The sequence below is a fragment of the Cynoglossus semilaevis genome, chromosome 5 (genome assembly GCF_000523025.1).
Source record: "Cynoglossus semilaevis isolate Cse_v1.0 chromosome 5, Cse_v1.0, whole genome shotgun sequence".
Classification (NCBI taxonomy): Eukaryota; Metazoa; Chordata; class Actinopteri; order Pleuronectiformes; family Cynoglossidae; genus Cynoglossus; species Cynoglossus semilaevis.
Window position 1 is genome coordinate 184405 of NC_024311.1, and position 20351 is coordinate 204755.

General features: G+C 37.8%; 1 protein-coding gene across 1 annotated transcript in view; it reads right to left on the reverse strand.

Annotated features, from left to right (window-relative positions):
* Positions 1-1138, reverse strand: part of LOC103378592 (annexin A2-like) — a 10828-nt gene extending 9690 nt beyond the window's left edge. Inside the window, exon 1 of the mRNA XM_008309861.2 lies at positions 1088-1138. Coding sequence (XP_008308083.1) covers positions 1088-1138 — 51 coding nt within the window. The remainder of the gene's footprint in view (positions 1-1087) is intronic.
* Between the last annotated feature and the right edge of the window lie 19213 nt (positions 1139-20351).

A 20351-nucleotide genomic window follows, 5' to 3' on the forward strand; every position in this document is an offset into this window, starting at 1 on the left:
GTATTCGCTCACCCATTCAAATGATCAGAATCAGGTGTCCTAATCCCTTGGCCTGGCCACAGGTGTATAAAGTGCAAAGAGGTCGCCGACTTTCTGCACAGTCAATTGCTACAGAGCTACAAACTTCATGTGACCTTCAGATTAGCCCAAGTACAGTACGCAGAGAGCTTCATGGAATGGGTTTCCATGGCCGAGCAGCTGCAGCCAAGCCACACATCACCAAGTGCAATGCAAAGCGTCGGATGCAATGGTGTAAAGCACGCCGCCACTGGCCTCTAGAGCAGTGGAGACGCGTTCTCTGGAGTGATGAATCACGCTTTTCCATCTGGCAATCTGATGGACGAGTCTGGGTTTGGAGGTTGCCAGGAGAACGGTACATTTCAGACTGCATTGTGCCGACTGTGAAATTTGGTGGAGGAGGAATTATGGTGTGGGGTTGTTTTTCAGGAGCTGGGCTTGGCTCCTTAGTTCCAGTGAAAGGAACTACCAAAACATTTTGGACAATTCCATGCTCCCAACCTTGTGGACAGTCTTCCCAGCAGAGTTGAAGCTGTAATAGCTGCAAAAAGGTGGACCGAATGGGATGGCACTTCAGAGTCAAGGCAGGTGAGCCAATACTTTTGGTCATATAGTGTATGTTGGGGTCGTGTTCACGAGCAAGGGAGGGGATGGATGACAATGACAATAATTCACTTTTCACTTCAAAAGTATTTTTAAGTCAAATCATCTGGAGCATAAAATGATAACGATTCTTACCGATACTACATAATCGCTCATGTTAATATCGGTTGGCCGATATGATTGGACCTCCCTAACGTTGCTGTTATTGTCAATGACGTGTGTCCAGTTGATGTGATACAACTGCTATATTTAGTACAGTATGAAACATCAGTCAGTTTTTAGTGACAATTTTCTTTAACCTAAAGTAATTGATCACTCAAGGTAGGATACTTTAAGAGCCTCCTGCCAGAATGGCAGATAAAAAGGAGATTATGTGTGTCAGTCAACCTAAAGTAATTGATCGCTCAAGGTAGGATACTTTAAGAGATAAAAAGGAGATTATGTGTGTCAGTTGTCGGTGACTCACCCCTCCATATGACAGCGTCAGCTGACCGAGAAACTCAGACACTACCCCCATGATTCCTTTATTACTCATACAGTATGTCACATTCATAGATTATAAGTTACATGATCATAATAATAAGTTATTATAAGCATGAAAGATGATGTTAGCCAGAATGTAGCAATAGCTTAGGTGTTTAATAAATTACATTTAAAAAAAAAAACAACACTACAATAATAAAGACAATGCATCCTAGTCTTCAAAATGTTGTAAGTAAATCAAGAAAAGTCAGTTCAAGGAAAGTTTTGTTGTGTCATATTTTGAAACTAAATCAAACTTTAACCATGTGAAATATTGTTGTTTGAGCTGGGGATTTAACATTTAACATAACACTTTGATTAGGAAGATAATAGTGCCTTCAAACAAATGCATTTCATTTGTAACTTTGTACTCATAGAGTTATTATTATTATTGGAACACCAGTAACACTAATGCACACTCAGGTGGCAGTAATCAGTCAGCTCCTCAATCCAAATATTGGAGTTTAAGGATATTGTAGAATATAGTAATTATAAATAAGTTGGGAGTTTGCACCAATTTGTGAATATATATATATAAATAATTTTAAAAAATCAGCATTAAATAAAAATGACAAATGAGATTTTATTTTGTTGTTTGGGTTGATTCAAAATAATTTAAGCTGATCGCTGTTTGATTTAAAAAAAAAGTTATATTTTAATATTAAAAAAGAAGTTACAGGTGTGACTCTTTTAAAGTTTTTTATTATTTTGTCAAGACAGTATTTTATATCCTCAAGGTTATAAAAGTAACCTATAGTTATTATAAATAAGTTGGGAGTTTGCACCAATTTGTGAATATATTAAATAAATTTAAAAAAATCACCATTTAATAAAAATGACAAATGAGATTTTCTTTTGTTGTTTGGGTTCATTCAAAAATAATTTAAGCAGCATCTCTATTTGATTTTAAAGTTTAATTTTTTAATTTAAAAAAAAAGCATTTATAGGTGTAACTCTTTTAAAGTTTTTTTTTTTTTTTTTTTGTCAAGAGTATTTTATATCCTCAAGGTTATAAAAACTAGGTGTGTTGTATTTGTCAGTAGGGAATTCCAGAAGGCTCACTGATAAGGAGGGTGGGATGAAAAGCAAATATTTCCACACACACACCTAATCACTGTCAAGGTGGGTAATAAGTCAACTATTACCCCTATAGGTATTTAAAGTTATCACAATAAGTTAACCCTTGATCTTAAGACATGACGTTAGTGCAAGATAACTGTACGAAACCTAGCAACATGTGGTACAAACAGATCTGGAGACATAGGACAAGGGCAGTGTCACAGCTGCTCCTACATTTGTAAGATCTAAGACAGACAATATATCATTTATATTGTCATTATACTTCTGCCTTTTCCCCTGCAATACCCACGTTTCCCCAATAGATGGTGTTAACTGCTTCTTATCGTTTCACACGTTAGGTTGGTTCTTTATTACTAGTACGTCAGTGTGGAATCGGTTGTACCATACGAGCTTAGCTCTGTTCATTCATTTTACGATGATAGACACACAGCCTCTGTTGATTTAATACTTAGTAACACTCTTCCTAAAACCATGGCAAGCTGACAGAGTTAATATTGTCTTCAGCCTTGAGCTTCACGAAGGACAATACCTTTTGATTCACTGATTCTATCTTGTAATCGAGCTTCTGTGTCCTATTGTACTGTACTTCCTGTTGACAGCTGCTGGAAGCGACTAGGGCTGTGATAGGTCACATATTTTCAAGCTTTGCTTTACGTTTAGCGAATCATACACAGGTCTTAATAAAGTAGAATAAAAAATAAAATAAAATAAAATAAATACATATAAAACACACCACACTATAAAAACATAAGCTTGTAAGCTTAGACATTTTCTGTAGAGAAAAAAAAGTACAGTGCATTAGTAGTACACTATAACAGTAGTGGTGGCTTTCTATTAATAAACACATTTTATTTAATGTGTATTAGGATTATATTAGTCACTAATACTACACAATTTCAGTAGTCGTGGTAATAGTAGTGGTAATGGTAGTAATAGTAGTAGTAGAAGTAAAACAGTTTGTTTCCAAGCAGTTTTTTTTTTTTGCCAATCAACAACATGAACCAGTCTTCAAAAATTTGGTCACTTGATCTTTTCACAGACTGACTAACAATTACTTGTTTTACAGATTTCGTTTGCAGTCACTGGCAACAAATGTTCTGTTCCGTCCCATGAATAAAAACGTACCTTTTAGGAAAGAATATCAGTCGAAGGGCAGGAGGCAGAAGGCAGAAGGCAAAAGCAGCGGCAACAGCAGCAGCAGCAGCAACAAGTCTGTGGTGAACTGGACATAAAAGGGTGTGGTATTTAAATACCAGCCAACTCACGTACACACAGACCTCGTCAAAATAAAGTGTTATTGATCAGTTATTATTCCAAGGGTGATACAATTATTGAATTTTCAATGTGTTCCCATACTTTTATTCAAAACATACATACACGATACATCTCATATTTAATAATGCATTTCATTTACTACATTTGCGGTACACTATGTCTTCGTACTTAAGGTAAATCAATGTTTTGCAGATACTGAGCTTATCTTTAGAGCTACCCTGTGATTTCAATTTCAAATCTCTCATAAATGATTAGACTAGATCGGACTATCTAATATTATTTACAGTCATTTCTAGGAATACTGGTTGTATAAATGTGGTTGTAATACACCTCATACACTATTGTATCTGCCTGGAACTGCTTATATATCTAACTATTTATTTAACTATTCAAACTGATGGTATACCAGTATACTATATATGCAATATTCTTATACTCGTGCAAGAAACTTCTAATAACAACACAACAACAATAATTATCTAAATCTAAACTACTACTAGTACTTCTACTACCACTACTACTACTACTACTATTAGTCTAATCTACTAACCTAGTAATCTACTAATATTCATTGTTCAGGTTTACCCTTATTCTATCTATCTATCTATCTATCTATCTATCTATCTATCTATCTATCTATCTATCTATCTATCTATCTATCTATCTATCTATCTATCTATCTATCAACACCCAACAACACTCTGTTTTGCAGGTGATCTAACCCCTCCCATCTCAGAGCTTCTTCAGTTCTTCTTCAGCTTCTGCTGCCATCAGGAAGACGTCTGCAGCTCCCTCCATTTGGCTGACAAGAAGCTGAACTCTCTGCACACGCTGAACCTGACATGGACCCTGGACACCCTTATCACCCTTTCCCCTTTGCACCTGCAAAAAACTTCAGGAAGTGCAGCATTGCTCTTTCTTTCTCTCAGCATTGGACAGTTTTGTCTTTGCACGTTACCACTGTGACCTTTAAAAAGCCGTAGTTATTTACATGTTTACAGTTTGTTTTTTAGTTTTTATCACTATTCCAATATACAGTGGGGCCTCGAGATACAAGCTCCCTAAATTTTCAAAATTACGGGTAAGCAACTTTTTCCACGTGACACAAGAAAATATCGAGTTACGAGTACTGAACCGAATTCGCTGTTTTCGCTTGGTTATTTTACCCAAGAGTAATATAAAATGTTTTTTAAAATTGTCTTTCTTTCTTATTATTATATTACATTATCAAAATTTTTGGGGGGAGGGGGTCGAGAGGGGCTGTTTTGTGACGTTTTGGTCTGGTAGAACCACAACCTGTACTGAAGGTTCCAATGCAAGTGATGAAGGTTCCCAGGAAGAGGACGTGCTCCACAGGGGCAATAACCCAAGGTGATGGGGGTGGATGGAGGTGGGCTCATGAAGTCTACTATCATCTCCCATCTGTAAGCTGCCTCATCCCCATCAGAGATGAGTCCGATGAGGGTAGTATCATCTGCGAACTTGCGAAGAGACACAGCCCGGCGGAGAGCCAGTGCTGATATACAGATATCTACGGTTAACTGTAGTAATTGTATTTTTACTATGTAACTATTCAAACTGTTCATACATTTATATCACCAAAAAGGTCCTTCCTGCAGAATCATCTAGATTCATCGTTAGGAGATGTAACTGCACTAAAGCCGTACACGAGAGTTACCTCTGTTTATGCCAGTCCTTGACCAGTTTCTCACTGACCCACATTTTCTGTCTCCTGAGAACCATTTTTTTGGCTCATACTGCACAGTTTTTCATGAAGGTAAAAAAGCATTTAGTGCAAGGTAAATGGTAAATGTACAAGATGGGACATACAGTATTAGAAGAGGCAGGATCCTCACGGTCTAAACACACACTGAACTTATTCTAATCCTTTGTTTTGCTGATGCTTGATGAAAACTCATTAAGAGCTGATCCTCTTCAGGGTCATATTAACAGCTTTACCTGCAGCCACAGCTGATGGTATGATTTAAACAAACATATTTTTCACAGAGCTGGGAGCAACTGCTGTACATTCCTACTTTTTGGCCTGGCAAGGGAAGATGTTTGTACAAGTTTAGGGCAAGAACAGGGAATGAATGTAGGGAATCTTCATGGGGCTCTGAGCAGATCAAATGGGCGACAGCAAAAATGAGAGGAAAAATGATGGCCTCCTTTGCAATATTATTTTTTAGATATTCATAACTGTTTTACGCACCTTATCCATTTTATGCTACCATAGATTTTGTGTGTGGGGAGGGGTGGGGACACGGGGGCTGCTATTGCTGCTCTGAGCAGATCAAATGGGCGACAGCAAAAATGAGAGGAAAAATGATGGCCTCCTTTGCAATATTATTTTTTAGATATTCACTTTACTTCTTCTTCTTTTCCTTTCGGCTTTGTCCCTTTTTTTTCAGGGGTTGCCACAGCAAATCATTGATTTCCACATTGCCCTGTTCTCTGTATCTTCTACTCTGACTCCAACTATCTGTATGTCCTCCTTCACTGCATCCATATGTCTCTATTGCTCTTGTCTCTGAACCATACATCATGGCTGGTCTCACCACCATCCTGTAATCCTTTCCCTTCACCTTAGCAGACACTCTTCTATCACAGATCACTCCTGACACTTTTCTCCAGCTGTTCCATCCTGCCTGTACTTTATTCTTCACCTCTCTTCCACAGTCTCCTCTGCTCTGAACAGTTGATCCTAAGTACCTAAACTCCTGCCCCTTCACCACCTCTGCTCCTTGTAACCTCACTATTTCACTGTTTTTCCTTTCATTTACACACATGTACTCTGTCTTGCTACGACTGACCTTCACTCCTCCTCTCTGTAGTACAAACCTCCATCTCTCTAGGTTCTCTTCTAACTGCTGCCTACTCTCACTACAGATCACAATGTCATCTGCAAACAATTCTCTGTCCATTCCCAAAGCATGTAAGTACGAGAGTTTGGACAGAAAGGAATGAGAAAAGAAGTTGTATAGATTGGCGAGACAGAGGAATCAAGATGGGAAGGATGTGCAGCAGGTCAAGGACAGAGATAGGAATGTAATCACAGGTGAGGAGAGTACTTTGAGGAGTTGTCGAATGAAGGAAATGAAAGGTAATGTATGAATGAGGAGCCAGAAACTATTAGGAAAAGATCAGATTAGAAAGGATGAAGCAAGAAAAGCCCCGAAGAGGATAAAAAGTCAGTTGGTTCCGATGACATACCAGTGGAAGTATGGAAAAGCTTAGGAGTGCTTAGATTTTCTGACTAGGTTGTTCAATGGAACTTTAGAGACTGACAAGATGCCTGATGAGAGGATAAGAAGTGTTCTTCTTATGAGAAGGGTGATGTGCAGAGTTGTGAGAAGTGTTCTTCTTATAAGAAGGGTGATGTGCAGAGTTGTAACAATTACAGAGGGATAAAGTTGATGAGCCATACAATGAAGATTTAGGAAAAAGTAGTTGAGGCAGGAAGTGCAGATTTGTGAACAACAGTATGGTTTTATGCCTAGGAAGAGTACCACAGTTGCAATATTTGCCTTGAGGATGTTGATGGAGAAGTACAGAGATGGTCAGAAGGAACTACATTGTGTATTTGTAGATTTAGAAAAAGCATATGACAAAGTGCCAAGGGAGGAATTGTGGTTTTCTATGAGGAAGTCATTTTGTAAAATGTATTTTAGTTTTATGCTATAGCCCTGACTATACATTCCTAAATTGTACCTGCTTGTTATGGCGTCTATATTTGTTTTTGCCATCCATTAACTTTACTTGCTGCTCATCTCTCTGTACTGTTTCTATCCTGTCCCTCCTGGTCTGTTACACTCAATCCCTGTTTGTCTGGCTCTGCCCTTCACTTCCCACATAATCCTGTTAGCAGAGTTGCTCTCTAATCCTCCCCTTGTATTAAAACCTAAATACCTTCATGGCATTCTCATTTTAATTTTCGTCGCATGTTGCTGGACCTCAACTGAACGGCCCAGGTAGGACATGACCTCCCTATCAGATTTACTGTACCAAATGTAAACATACCTGCATTAATTTAAACAAGCAGTGTAACCAACAGCAAATTTTGCAAAAGCAATTTTTTTTTTTTTTTTAGGAGCAAGCTGTTTATGCACTGCCGAAATTCAAAGAAAGTAAAAAGTTGGCCGGTGCATATACACATACACAGAAAGTAGAAAGTTGGCCGGTGCATATACACATACATAAAAGTGATGTATGACCTTAAGCAAAATATTTTTAGAACTATTTATTGCATATAATTTCAAAGCAGGAAAGGCAAAACAATTACAAACTCTTCAGCTAGGTGGCAGCAGAAGCCTATGAAAACTAAAAAAAAGATAACAAGAGCTCTTTCAGAAGATCTTTGTAAGTGTCTTTCTTCAATTCCTGCCAGTATATCAGTGTTGTCTTCAACTAAACAGGCCAAGATTTCAGTAAATTATGAGGTCATTTTGACTAGATAATATATATATATATATATATATATATTTTTTTTTAACTTTTTGTGAGATTTTTGTTTGGTGGTGTGCTGTGGTGTTTTGGCAAAATGCAGCCACCGAGTCATTTTGTTTGGCCCACGGGAACTTTAAAAGCATTTCATAAAGTCCATGCAGCAGAGTTTCTTAACCTGATCAATTAAAAGGTTTTAATTACACAGTAATAGACAATATCTGTAACTTAAATAATAAATAATAATCAATTGCAGAAACATTTATCAATAAGTTATGGTGGAGGTGGCCCTCCGATGGAAATGAGTTTGATACCCCTGTTTTAGATATTAAAATACGTTGATAAATGTGTTCTTATATTTTTTTTTTGCTAAGGCAGCTGTAAAAATAAGTAGTGAGCCTCATCCTGTTCTTGCTTGTAAATGACTAAGCATTTTGGGGGTTCTCCTCTTGAAACTCACCTGTTTTAAATGTATCTGTTCACTAGCATAATATTCCATTTTTGAGCATTCCAGCTACTCATTACAAATCCTCAAATGAAGACAAATTAAACGACAGCCTTTTAAGCTGGGGTAAAGACTAGCTGTGAGATTGTTCATTTCTGAACTACTTACCAATAAGTGTTCTCTTAATTTTCTCATAACTCAGTGGTTCTCAGTTATTTTCTGTCCCTTGGGGACAGAAATGTTTTCTTGCCATATGAGGTACTGCCACCTAGTGACTGGAGGTTTGTTATTATTTAAGCATTACAGCAGTGATACACTTGTCCAGTGCCATATTCCATTGGAAGCCCCTCACGCCCCACCTTGGTGTGTGTGTGTTTGTGTGTGTGTGTGTAGGAATGTTGAGCTGGATGGCCAAAGTTGTTCCCCAGCCTCCGTACAAAGAACTTCAAGAACAAGAAGGGAATCCGGCAGATGCCGAGCCTTCTAATGACATTCAAGTAAGTTGTCATTTTTTTCAAGTAAAGGATGGACAAAAAAAAATCTTTCTGTGGTGGATTAGGCACATTGGTAAATAGATTTATTTTTGGATGTATATGATACGATATGATTGGATTATACTTAACAGGGAATTGAGGGAATTTATCATGGCCTCATGTTCACAAATATTATCAGTTTTGGAGACAATTTAGCATGTCTCAAATTGTCAAGGTACATTGTGTACAACTGCAATTTGAGGAAAAATACGAGATCATTTCAACAAGATTTTAATGAGGGGATATTTATCCCAAATTGTTGTTTTCACCTAGGATCATATTTATTTTATAGATTTACCATGCTCTAACATTAGTCCACATTCTTTATCTTTGTTTTGTTTTTGTTTTTTTGTTTTTGTTTTTATTAAAGCTTGCTAAATGTTCTTCCACTATCATTTAACACAAACAAGATTTAAGTGATACCAACCACCAAACCTACTAACCATTTCCCATCTGGCTAGATTTGATACTGTATGCAATTAAATGTGATGTCCATTAACTTAAAATAAAACAATACATTACAAAAGACGTAATTATTTTTAACGATGACCTTTAAGTTACTAGAAGTGCTTGGCTGCATCAATCACATTATTTTCAGTTCAAAACTCAATAAGCATTTCAAAAGCTGTGTGTTGTGCTTGATAGTGGGCACGAGGGTATGAAGGTAATATCTAGATTTTTATAGAAAAACAGGTTTCTCCCAGAGTCCAGAGCCATGATCATAACATGATAAGAGGTGCCTTCAAAGCAAGTTTTGTAGGTTTTTTTCCTGGTGTCCTTACATTTTAGCATAACATTAAAAAGGACACTAAAAAAGGGATACTGTCCTACAATACTGCTGTACTGTACACATCCTGCTATCCTTGAATGAGCCAAAATTCAATCTGATTAATTTATGAAACACAAACCCCCTTATATGTCATTTTTTGTTGAGATTTAAGACAGTCTTAATTCACATGTAAAGTTCTTTTATGAGAAATACCTTTGATAGGCTGCACTGTCATCATTATTGTTATTATTAACAATAATAATAATAATAAACGCACAATAAAGTGGTTTCTCATTTCAAATGTTTATGTAAATCCTACAATGTTAGGTAGTCTGTCCCTACGGTTGTTGTTGTGAAGAAAATTGCTTGATGACATTAATTCTGTGTTGTACAGGATACAACAGTGATTCATGAGGAAGTCATCATCAGAGGTGAGATGAGTTGCTTAAAAACATTGCATGTTGTATGTGGTCACTAAACATCACACTCAACATAAATCGTTGTAAACACACAGCTCCCAAAAATGACCAACCAAAGCAGGAAGAACAGTTAGCAGAAGTCAGCAGGTATGATTAAATAGCATATATATATATTGTATATATAATGTATATATACTGTATATATACATATATATAGACTATATAACTTACCAATTTTGTTGTTGTTGTTGTTGTTGTTGTTATTTGATCCCTCTTTTGTGCCAGGGAAACATTATTATTATTATTATTATTATTATTATTTGAAGAGCCTTTCAGCTCTTCATTATGCTATCCTTGAATGAGCCAAAATTCAATCCGATTAATTTATGAAACACAAACCACCTTAATTTTTTGTCATTTTTTTTTTGTTGACATTCAAGACAGTCTTAATTCACATGAAAAGTTCTTTCATGAGAAATACCTTTGATAGGCTTAGACTGATTACAAATCAATGAAAATATTTTTTTCATTACCTACACTGCCCAACAAAATGATTTGCCCAATCTACTTTTGTTCTGGCTGCTCTCAGTAGAGCTTGCTTAGGTACTGTTTATCACACAAGATGTGTAGAGTTCTATTGTGAAGGGTAGACCGGAAGTGTTGTTGTGTGCTTTAACAGGGGGGAAAAGTTTGATACCTCTGGCTGAAGACGGTCATTCGTGTCCTTTTGTTATTTTATTAATAAATGTAAAAGTACTGTTTTGCTAGTTTTGCCATTGAAAATGTTGACATTAAGCGGTTCAGTTGGAGGAAGTGTGCCTGTCTAGATAAACCTTGGGTGAAAAGCACTTGGTGCTTCCTCAGCACATAATTTTGTGCTGATGGAGGCTATTTGTGACTGATAAGATGCTAAAATACAATATTTATTATTCACCATCGGCTGATACTAAAGACAAAATAGTTGGGGTATGTATTAAAAACTTTATTTAACTTAACTTTATTTTAATTCTTTTTTTTTTATTGTCTCATGTTTGGTGTCTCAGTGTTTAAAAAAGCATCAACCAAATTATAGAAAGTGGATAATGTTAAAAAAAAAAGTTGATGCATTTGTCAGTCAATAATTTGACAGTTAATATTATTAACAGAAATAAATAAATCATATGTAGAGTGGAACCTCAAGATACGAGCACAATCCGTTCCAGGACCGATCCATTCCAGCCCTCTAGAAAAACTCCCTTATTAGAGCTAATAACAAAGAGAAAACACCTTTTTAATTGCTATACAGACGCGGTAGCGGCTAATGGCGGCATATGCGGAGGAGGAGGAAGAGAGTTGCGTAGTTCCGTTACGTACACTTGATTCCGTACCTTACATGTACACTACGTAACTTACATAAACTTAGAATTATTAAATAAAGTTAAATTAACTTAGCTTACGTATATATATTTTTTACTTTTCTATTTATTTATTTATTTGTGTTTTTTCTATTTGTGTTCTTTCTTTAGCGGGCAACACGTTCATATTTATCGACAATTACATGCTTTATTTCCATGGTCATCATGCGTTTCTTCTCTTCTCTCACTACCATCCTTACCACTCACTATCTTAGGACTCACTATTCACTATAATCACTATTATGGAGAATAAAAGCAAAAACAGAGAGAGAGTGATGTAGGTAACGCAATACAGAAGACTCGCAGGAGTTGCGTACGGAAGTCGACGAAAAAGTGCTCCGAGTGCTCGGCCACCTAGTGTGCAGTGTCTGTAAACGTGCTGTATCTCAAATCTTTACTTGTATCTCAAAGCAATAAATTTGCTCAAGGGTTGTGCGTATCTCGGAATACTCGTATGTCGGAATTCATTTCGAGGTTCCACTGTATGTACTGTATATATATTGTCGTCAGACCGATTGATTAAATCAAGTATTAATGTTTTTCAATCTGATAACAGGAACAACCGGCACCAGCAAGGTACCTGTTTTCTAATGTGCTGCGCTTGACAACACAGTTCATACAGTGTAAATAAAATGCAGTGTCCACACTTTAACTCTCCCATCTATTACCAAAGGAAAGAAATTTTAACTTGGTGGACTCAGGGCTTTGAAAAAGTCATACCGCAACCTGAATTGAAGAGTAAAGAAACATCGCCAGCGTCTGAGCATGAGGTACCAGCATATTTTCTCACTCAACTTATCCATCAGTTTTATGGATTTCAAGGGTTTTATTTTAGAATGGCTGAATGGATTTTTAAAATATATATATTTTCAACAAAAAATATACACGTATCCTTTCAAATGTGGTTGTCACCTAATTCATCTCTAGTCACCATTCATTTTCATTTCCGTAGAATTTGTTACATAGCCCTATTGGTCCCTGACCTTTTAGTACACAGTAGGGAATACAGTATGTAAACAATGCACTCGAGGTTCACTTCATCATTAGACATCATTAGACCTGGTTGTTGTGTGTCAGTCTGTGTTTCTTTGCAGGTGTGTCAAGCCCAAGTTGCACTGGGTAAGAATACACTCTAATATCAAATCGAACAAACATTGTAGGTGATGTGTCATATTCAATATATGGGTCACCTGTGCTTCATTTGTAGAGCCTCGGTGCAGTCCTTGCAAGGAGGATAAAACTGACAGCAAGCCCATTTCAAACAGGTATGTCAAGTGTGTGTGTGTGTGTCAAGTCAGGAAAAGTCTTGTCAATTTTATTTGTATAACCAAAATTCACAGTGATACAGTGATACAGATGACTTAATTTATTACGCAGGATTTGACATTGCTGATGAGTGCCCCCTCAGTCATGCATATCCTACTGGTATGTGTAGAGTTGCCTTCACAAGCAATATAGCTTATAGCATATAGCTTCTCATGCCTAAGAACAGGATCAGATGAAGACGAGTCTATAAAGTTAAATTTACGTATTGCAAAAACAAAAATGCAATAACAGCCAAAACAAAAGTCTCACATTCGGAACGTAATAAATCTCATAATGACGTAACCTGTGGAAAATAAAAATGATTGCACACTGGCTGACAGTTACTTATGAGGCCTTGTAAAAAAAATTTAAAACGGTTGTCAATATTGTAATTAAACATACATATGATTGCATATCTTCGTAATTATAGCTCTCTGGGAGATATTGTGAAGCTTCCTATCAAAAATAAATGTAGTTGAGGAAACAATATTTATTTATTCAAGTTATGTTATATGCAGCAGAATCAAATGCCAACACATACTGTGTGTGTATATATATATATATATATATGTATGTATATATATATATATATACGGCTGGGTTTGTGACTTTTACTCTGGTGGGATTTATATATTAAAATATATCATTTCACGTTTGTTATTTTTACACCGACAGCCGCTGGAGGGCACCCTAGGCTTTTGCACCAGTACCTGCTACTCGTGTACCATCGAGAATTGTTATTTTCATACTGACAGTTGCTATAGGGCACTGGTACGACTTATACTCCAGAGTGACTAAAATAGTCAAATAAGTTTTTTGGCTAGTGCGACTTATAGTTGATAATACAGTAACTGGCATTTTATTTCTCTTTGATGGAATTACATGAAGTGTAACAATGCGCCTCTAAATATCCAACTTGTTTTTCTATACTGCAGCCTAAAACTGTTTGTATTGTACAATAATCAAACTAGACAAAATTAACAATTAAAATGGATCAAATAAAAACAATTACTAATAATGAGAAAGAACAGAAATTGTGTGGCGGTTTGATACCACCAACCTATTGAAATTAAAAATACCATTTACTGCTTTCCTGTAAACAAACTGTCACTTAAATAATTAAACAATGTTGGTTTAATGAGTACTGATTAAAGTTACTTGGTGAGGCATAAGTGAATTACGCTTTATGAGATTATTGGCACCATGGCTATACATCTAATATTTGAACATGGGCTCTAAGTAGTCTTAAATGTGGAATTTATGTGGTCTTGCCTGCAGTATGGTGACCTTGCTCTTCACTGGGTTCAGTTACATTTTACCTCAGCCTTTTCACAATCAGGTAAGTTCTGACATAACCTTGATGTACAACTTTGCACTGTAGGGCTACTGCATCTTATAATAATATTGCAATGTGTGTTTGTATAACATTGTGTATTTGCTATGCAGTTGGTTGGCAGCAGGGAAGTTCAGAACCGTAGTAAGTATCACTCTTTCATAGCTTCAAACAATATAATAATGTATTATTTGTATGTATATACAAATATTAAATATACAAATATAAATACAGTTTCACTACTGTTTGGATGTTAAAGCAATGCCTTAACGTCAAATAAATGATTGTTATTAAATGAACTTGCCTTCAGAGCTACATTATTCTAATTACAGAGACAAATAGTCAGCTTGCATTGTTAATAAATACTAATACAATTAAACATATGAATCAATCAATAAATAAATACAGTCAACGAAATACAGATAAGGTTTTTTTTTTTTGTAATAATATATACAGCGGAACCTCGAGATACGAGCATAATCCATTCCAGGACCGAACTCATAACTCAAGGTACTCGTACCTAGAGGTACTCATATCTCGAATCATATTTTTCCATTAAAAAAAACAGAAAAAAAATTAATCCGTTCCGGCCACTTATTAGTGCTATTAACATTGGAAAAAAAACATGTTTTTAATTACAAGCTAAAAAATTATAGTATATAAGGATTCCTGTGATATATAATATACATACAGATACAGTAGTGGCTAATGGCAGCATGTGCGAAGGAGTTGGAGTGAGGGAGGAAGGGAGAGTTGGCCGTGGTTACGTAGACACTTGATTTCGTACTATACCCTATACGTACAATATGTAACTTACATTGCGTGCTAGACCTATACGTGCAATATGTAACTTACATTGCGTGCTAGATTAATCACTCTCATATTTAGTGACTCACTACCATCCTTACCACTCACTTTCTTAGGACTCTATCTCATCACTATGAAGAATAATCAGGTAGATAAGATTACGTACGAAAACAATGCTCGCTGAACACGTGAACAAGTGAGGCGGTGTGGGCTGCTCCGAGTGCTCGGCCACCTAGCATCAGCGTCTGTAAGCATGCTTGTATCTCAAATCTTTACTCGTATCTCGAAACAAAAAGTTAGCTCGAAGCGTTGCTCGCATCTCGTATGTGGAGGCGCTCGTATCTCGAGGTCCACTTTATGTATTCACAGGATTTGTAAAAGCATGATCATGCTTGATTTTGCCTCATTTTGCCACTGAAGTTTAAATAAGAAGTTTCATTTTGTTTGTAATATAAGTCCATGCTTAGAAGCTAAATAAAACAAAGACAAAAAAATGAACAGATCAACTTCAGCCATTTTCTTCCTACATGGCAGGCATGATGTTGGAGGACGTGGAAGAGGATAAAAACCTGGAAGCAGGGCTGTTGGAAGAGAAACCACAAACCCCAAATATTGTAAATTGTCAAGCTTCAACAAAAAATGTAAGAAATGTATGCACGTATTTTAGTTGGTATATGCAACAAGTGAATTCACCCTCAATACTAGACACTGACCGACTCATACAGTTTCGAGTCATAAATCCTACGTTTAATTTCATTTTCTGGAGAGTTCATGTGCCTTACGCAAATATTTTTTTATACAATTGTAAATCTGCTCAGAAATTTGAGTTTTTTTGCGAATTTTTGCCAACAGATTTGCAAATACTAAAATGGGTTCTTTTGCAAATTTTTGCCAACAGATTTGCAAATACTTTTACTAAAATAAGAGCCCCGTAAATCTGCCAGTCTCCTTTTCTTAATTCTAGACTTGTGAAAAATTAAACCAAGTCGATCCAAGGTTCATTTACCCGGAGCATTGGATAAACATCAAATCTTGACACCTCGTTTACTTTGCAATATTCCACCCAGAACAGAACAGAACAGAACAGACCCACCCTTCTTACTTACCAGAGCCACGGGGCTGCTGCAAGCACTGTGAGACTTTTCGGTTGAAGAGTTCTGTCAGGCAACTGAACGTGAATTTTCCAAATGAAGACGTTTCACCTTTCATCCAAGAGGCTTCTTCAGTTCTAACTGATAGTGGGGAGTACAGCAAATATATACTCTGTGTGTGAACAAGACCCCAAGATACCTAAACTCCTCCACCTGAGGCAGGATCTCCTCCCCAACCTGGAGGGTGCAAACCACTTTTTTCTGGTCAAGCACCATGGTCTTGGACTTAGAGGTGCTGATTCTCATCCCAGCGGATGAGACTTGGCTGCAAAACCGCCACAGTGCATGCTGCCTGTCCTGGCTTGAGGAAGCCAACAAGACAACATCATCTGCAAAAAGTAGAGATGAAATACATTGCCTCCCGAACTGGACCCCACCTTACACCTGGCTGCACCTAGAAATTCTGTCCATAAAGATAATAAACAGACCCCTTAACAAAGAGCAGCCCTGCCGTAGTCCAACATGCACTGGGAACAGGTCCGACTTACTGCTGGCAATGCGAACCAAACTCCTACTCCGATCATACAGGGACTGGACAGCCCTTAGGAAAGCGCCCCCGACCCCATACTCTCGGAGCACCCCCCCCCCCCCCACAGAATATCACGAGGGACACGGTCGAAAGCCTTTTCCAAGTCCACAAAACACATGTGGACCGGTTGGGCAAACTCTCATGAACCCTCGCGCACCCTCTGGAGGGTATAGAGCTGGTGCAGTGGTGCACGAACGGGACGAAAACTGCATTGTAACTCTTGAATCCGAGGTTCGACTATCGGCCAGATTCTCCTCTCCAGTACCCTGGAATAGCCTTTTCCCAGGAGGCTGAGGAGTGTGACACCCAATAGTTGGAACACACCCTTCGGTCTCCCTTTTTGAACAACATCCAGCAACTTGAGGTACTTAGGGCGGATCTTATCCACCCTGGCGCCTTGCCACCGGGCAGCTTCTTGACTACCTCGGTGACCTCAGCACAGGAGATGGCAGGATCAACCTTCGAGTCTTCAAGCTCAGCTTCCTCCGCGGAAGGCGTGTCAGTGGGATTGAGTAGATCCTCGAAGTATTCCTTCCACCACCCTGGTACAGCCGGTACAGCACAGCTCCTCTCCTCTCCTGTAAGTCCAGGACATGCAGGAGAGGAGAGGATCAATTGGAAAGGGTGCTCCTCTCGGTCCATTGTTATATATGGGCTGAAGGGTGGAGGAGTGGGATGTTGATTTCCATAAAGGCATTGCTGTTAAGTACCCATCTGTGTACCCAGTGCTAGCATTGCTGATCAAACAGAATGCACCGCCAGGTGATCCTCTGTAAGCATCACTGCCTCCTCCAGGCTGCATGGCCAGTGTCACCTTACCCAGTCCACTGTCCTAACTGGGAGTCCATCCCCTGCTCCAGCACAAAGACCTCTAGCAACCACCTCTCCTCTGGCGAGTCCTCTAGCTGCACCTACCTGTCAGCTGAGTCTTGCAGCTGCTTGGCTAAGGTGAAAAGACGATCTGCTGGCTCCAGTCTGGCACCCTGGAAGCAGCGCAGAAGGTCCTCAGGGGAATATCCCAGCTGATCCAAGACAGCCTTCCTTATGTCCTGATACTTCTTCCTCGCTATTTCCAGTAGGGCCAATGTCATGGTCTATGCTTCTCCTGACAGCAGTGGCAGCAGACGTACAGTTCACTCTGCCTCTGGCCACCAGCAAGCCACCGTTGCCGCAAACACATCCAGGAAAAGACTGGTTGCTGCGAGCTGATGCCCCGCTGATGCCCCACAAGCTCTTTTACAATTTACAATTTGTTGCCGTTGTTTTGATAACTCAAGAATTTCTCATTTGCAATTCTCAATCTCAAACACCATTTGCGGAAAGGTTTAGACAAGAGGTGGCAAACATATGGCCTGTGGGCCAAAACTAGCCCCATTTGTAGGTTCAATCTGGCCCGCTTGAGGAATTACAAAAAAAAAACACTTTAGAATATTTTTTTGTAAAATTTATTATGAATAAATATAAAACATATTGAATATAGTTGTTCTTCTTTTCATTCAAAAAAAAGGGAAAAACATGGACTTGATTGTTATTTATAGTTAATTAGGTTATGATTATACTAACCTGGTCCTCTTGACATCTAAATATGTTCAGCCTGTGAGCCAAAATGAGTTTGACACTCCTGGTTTAGACTTTAATGAAAAATTAAAAAAAGAGAGTAATACCTTTATTACTATTAATTAAAAAAATAAGTTAAAAAGATAAGCAAAGTATTTCAAAGAATAGTAGACAACATCCACACTTAATAATCAGAGAATTTTGTGTGCCCAGCTACAGGAGTTAAAGGCAGGCACACAGCTGAACCCACGGGAGATGGAGATGGGAGAAGGGATTGCAGGTCATGTCGAGGAAAGGTTTGCAACGACTTGATCTAATTCATCCAGCATTGAAATGTAGTTAAAGGCTGGGCTTTGTTTAAACAATTGTGTTTTTGTGTATGCTATAAATGTTTATAATTTTACAGACTGCAACAGGAACCTCTGGAGGCCCATGTAGGAGAAGGTACGGTCAGGAAGGAAGCCGAGGAGGAAGTCCGTGAGCTCACGGAGGAGCATTTAGCTGAGATACAAATAGACACTCTGTCAGTGTCCAGTGAGCAGTAAGTGTATTTTTTGTTTCATTCTTTTGCGTTGTGTTTATGCTTTATGCTTTCTATAATGCAGCAGTGTACCATCAAAGCCTTCTTCGCTTCGGCCTAAACAATTTCAGAATCAGTGACTTATTTTTCAATATAATTATCATGTTTATAAAATAATACAAAATAGTCTGTTTACAACATTTAATAGATTCTTTTTTTCTTGGTTGTGCTGCTTCCAGTGCTGTGTTTTTATACCCCATTTTAGCCATTCGTATTTCAGCCTCCATCTGTTGCGTAGGTCAAAGAATCCTACCTTAACACATTAAAATCAGTAATGCGGTTGAATGAATGGCCATGAAATGGTTTCTTCAACTGAGGCTTTGCAGCACATTACGTCTGAGTTTGAGTGGTTTAATAAATGGTCAAACACCTTGTCTCTAACTTAGCGAACTACATGTAGGAACTTATGCGCACGAAAATTAACTTCTGTCGAGCGGACTGTTTTAGTCATGAAGGAAATTACAACCAGAATTGCCGTACCACAGGACAGAGTGGACTTTCAGCATTTGGATGGATGCAATAGAAAAATGAAAGAAAAAAAAAATTTTTTTTTAATTGTAATTTTATGATGGTATAATTGATGCTTTTTGATGTGCATCATGTCTCAGCTGTGGCTGAATTGGGCTTCCTGTTGTTCTTTATAATGGCGTTATTAAGGCTGCACGAGTAAACTAAGATGTAACAAGTCATTATACTACATTTCTATATAATATTGATGCTTTTTGTAGACACAATGATGTTACAACGAGTGGATTTTTTTGGGGGGCAGCTAAAGGCCTAGGTGTACATGCCACTCCACTGATATAGTGCATGATTATATTTCAGGTCTTGACTCTACCTGAAATATAGTAGACTAGACGTTGATGACATTGTTGAAAATTTTCTGTCATTGAAGAAAAAAGTAGGAGGGAATGCTGTGCAGTAATCTATATTCACTAAAAATGAACAGCGTATACACACAAAATTAACAGACAAAGCAGCAGTTATTTATAAACATAAGTAATTGTCTCTTATCTGCCAGTGCAAAAAAAGAAGTCCTACTCAATAACAGGGCCGGTCATTTTTTTTTTTTTAATTCTTTAGAAAACAATCACATTGATGTTGGCTAGGTGGAATGAATATACAGAGCATTATAGCAGTTCAAGAAACGAGCTACCCGGAATACAAGTTACGAGTAAGCAACTTTTGCAAGACTTTCCTCGTGATACTGTACGAGGAACCATCATGTTACGAGTGTTTAACAGAGCTCTATTTTTCCACTAGACGCTATCCTGCTCACAGTCCCTCGATTGGTTATTTTACCCATCACTTTATTTCTCGCTTTCCCTTTCTCTCTCTCTCTCTCTCTCTCTCTGTCTCTCTCTCTCTCTCTTTTTATCACCTAAATTGAGTCCATACTGCCAGTCTTTCTCCTATGCTTAGTCTTGCTCACTGTCCCTCACTGGGTTATTTTACCCATTTTTATAACTATAATATAATAACTAAAAATAACTATAATATAATAGTTATTTCAGTGGGGTAAAAATATATATCCATCCATCCATCCATTTTCATCCGCTTATCCGTTACCGGGTTGCGGGGGCAGCAG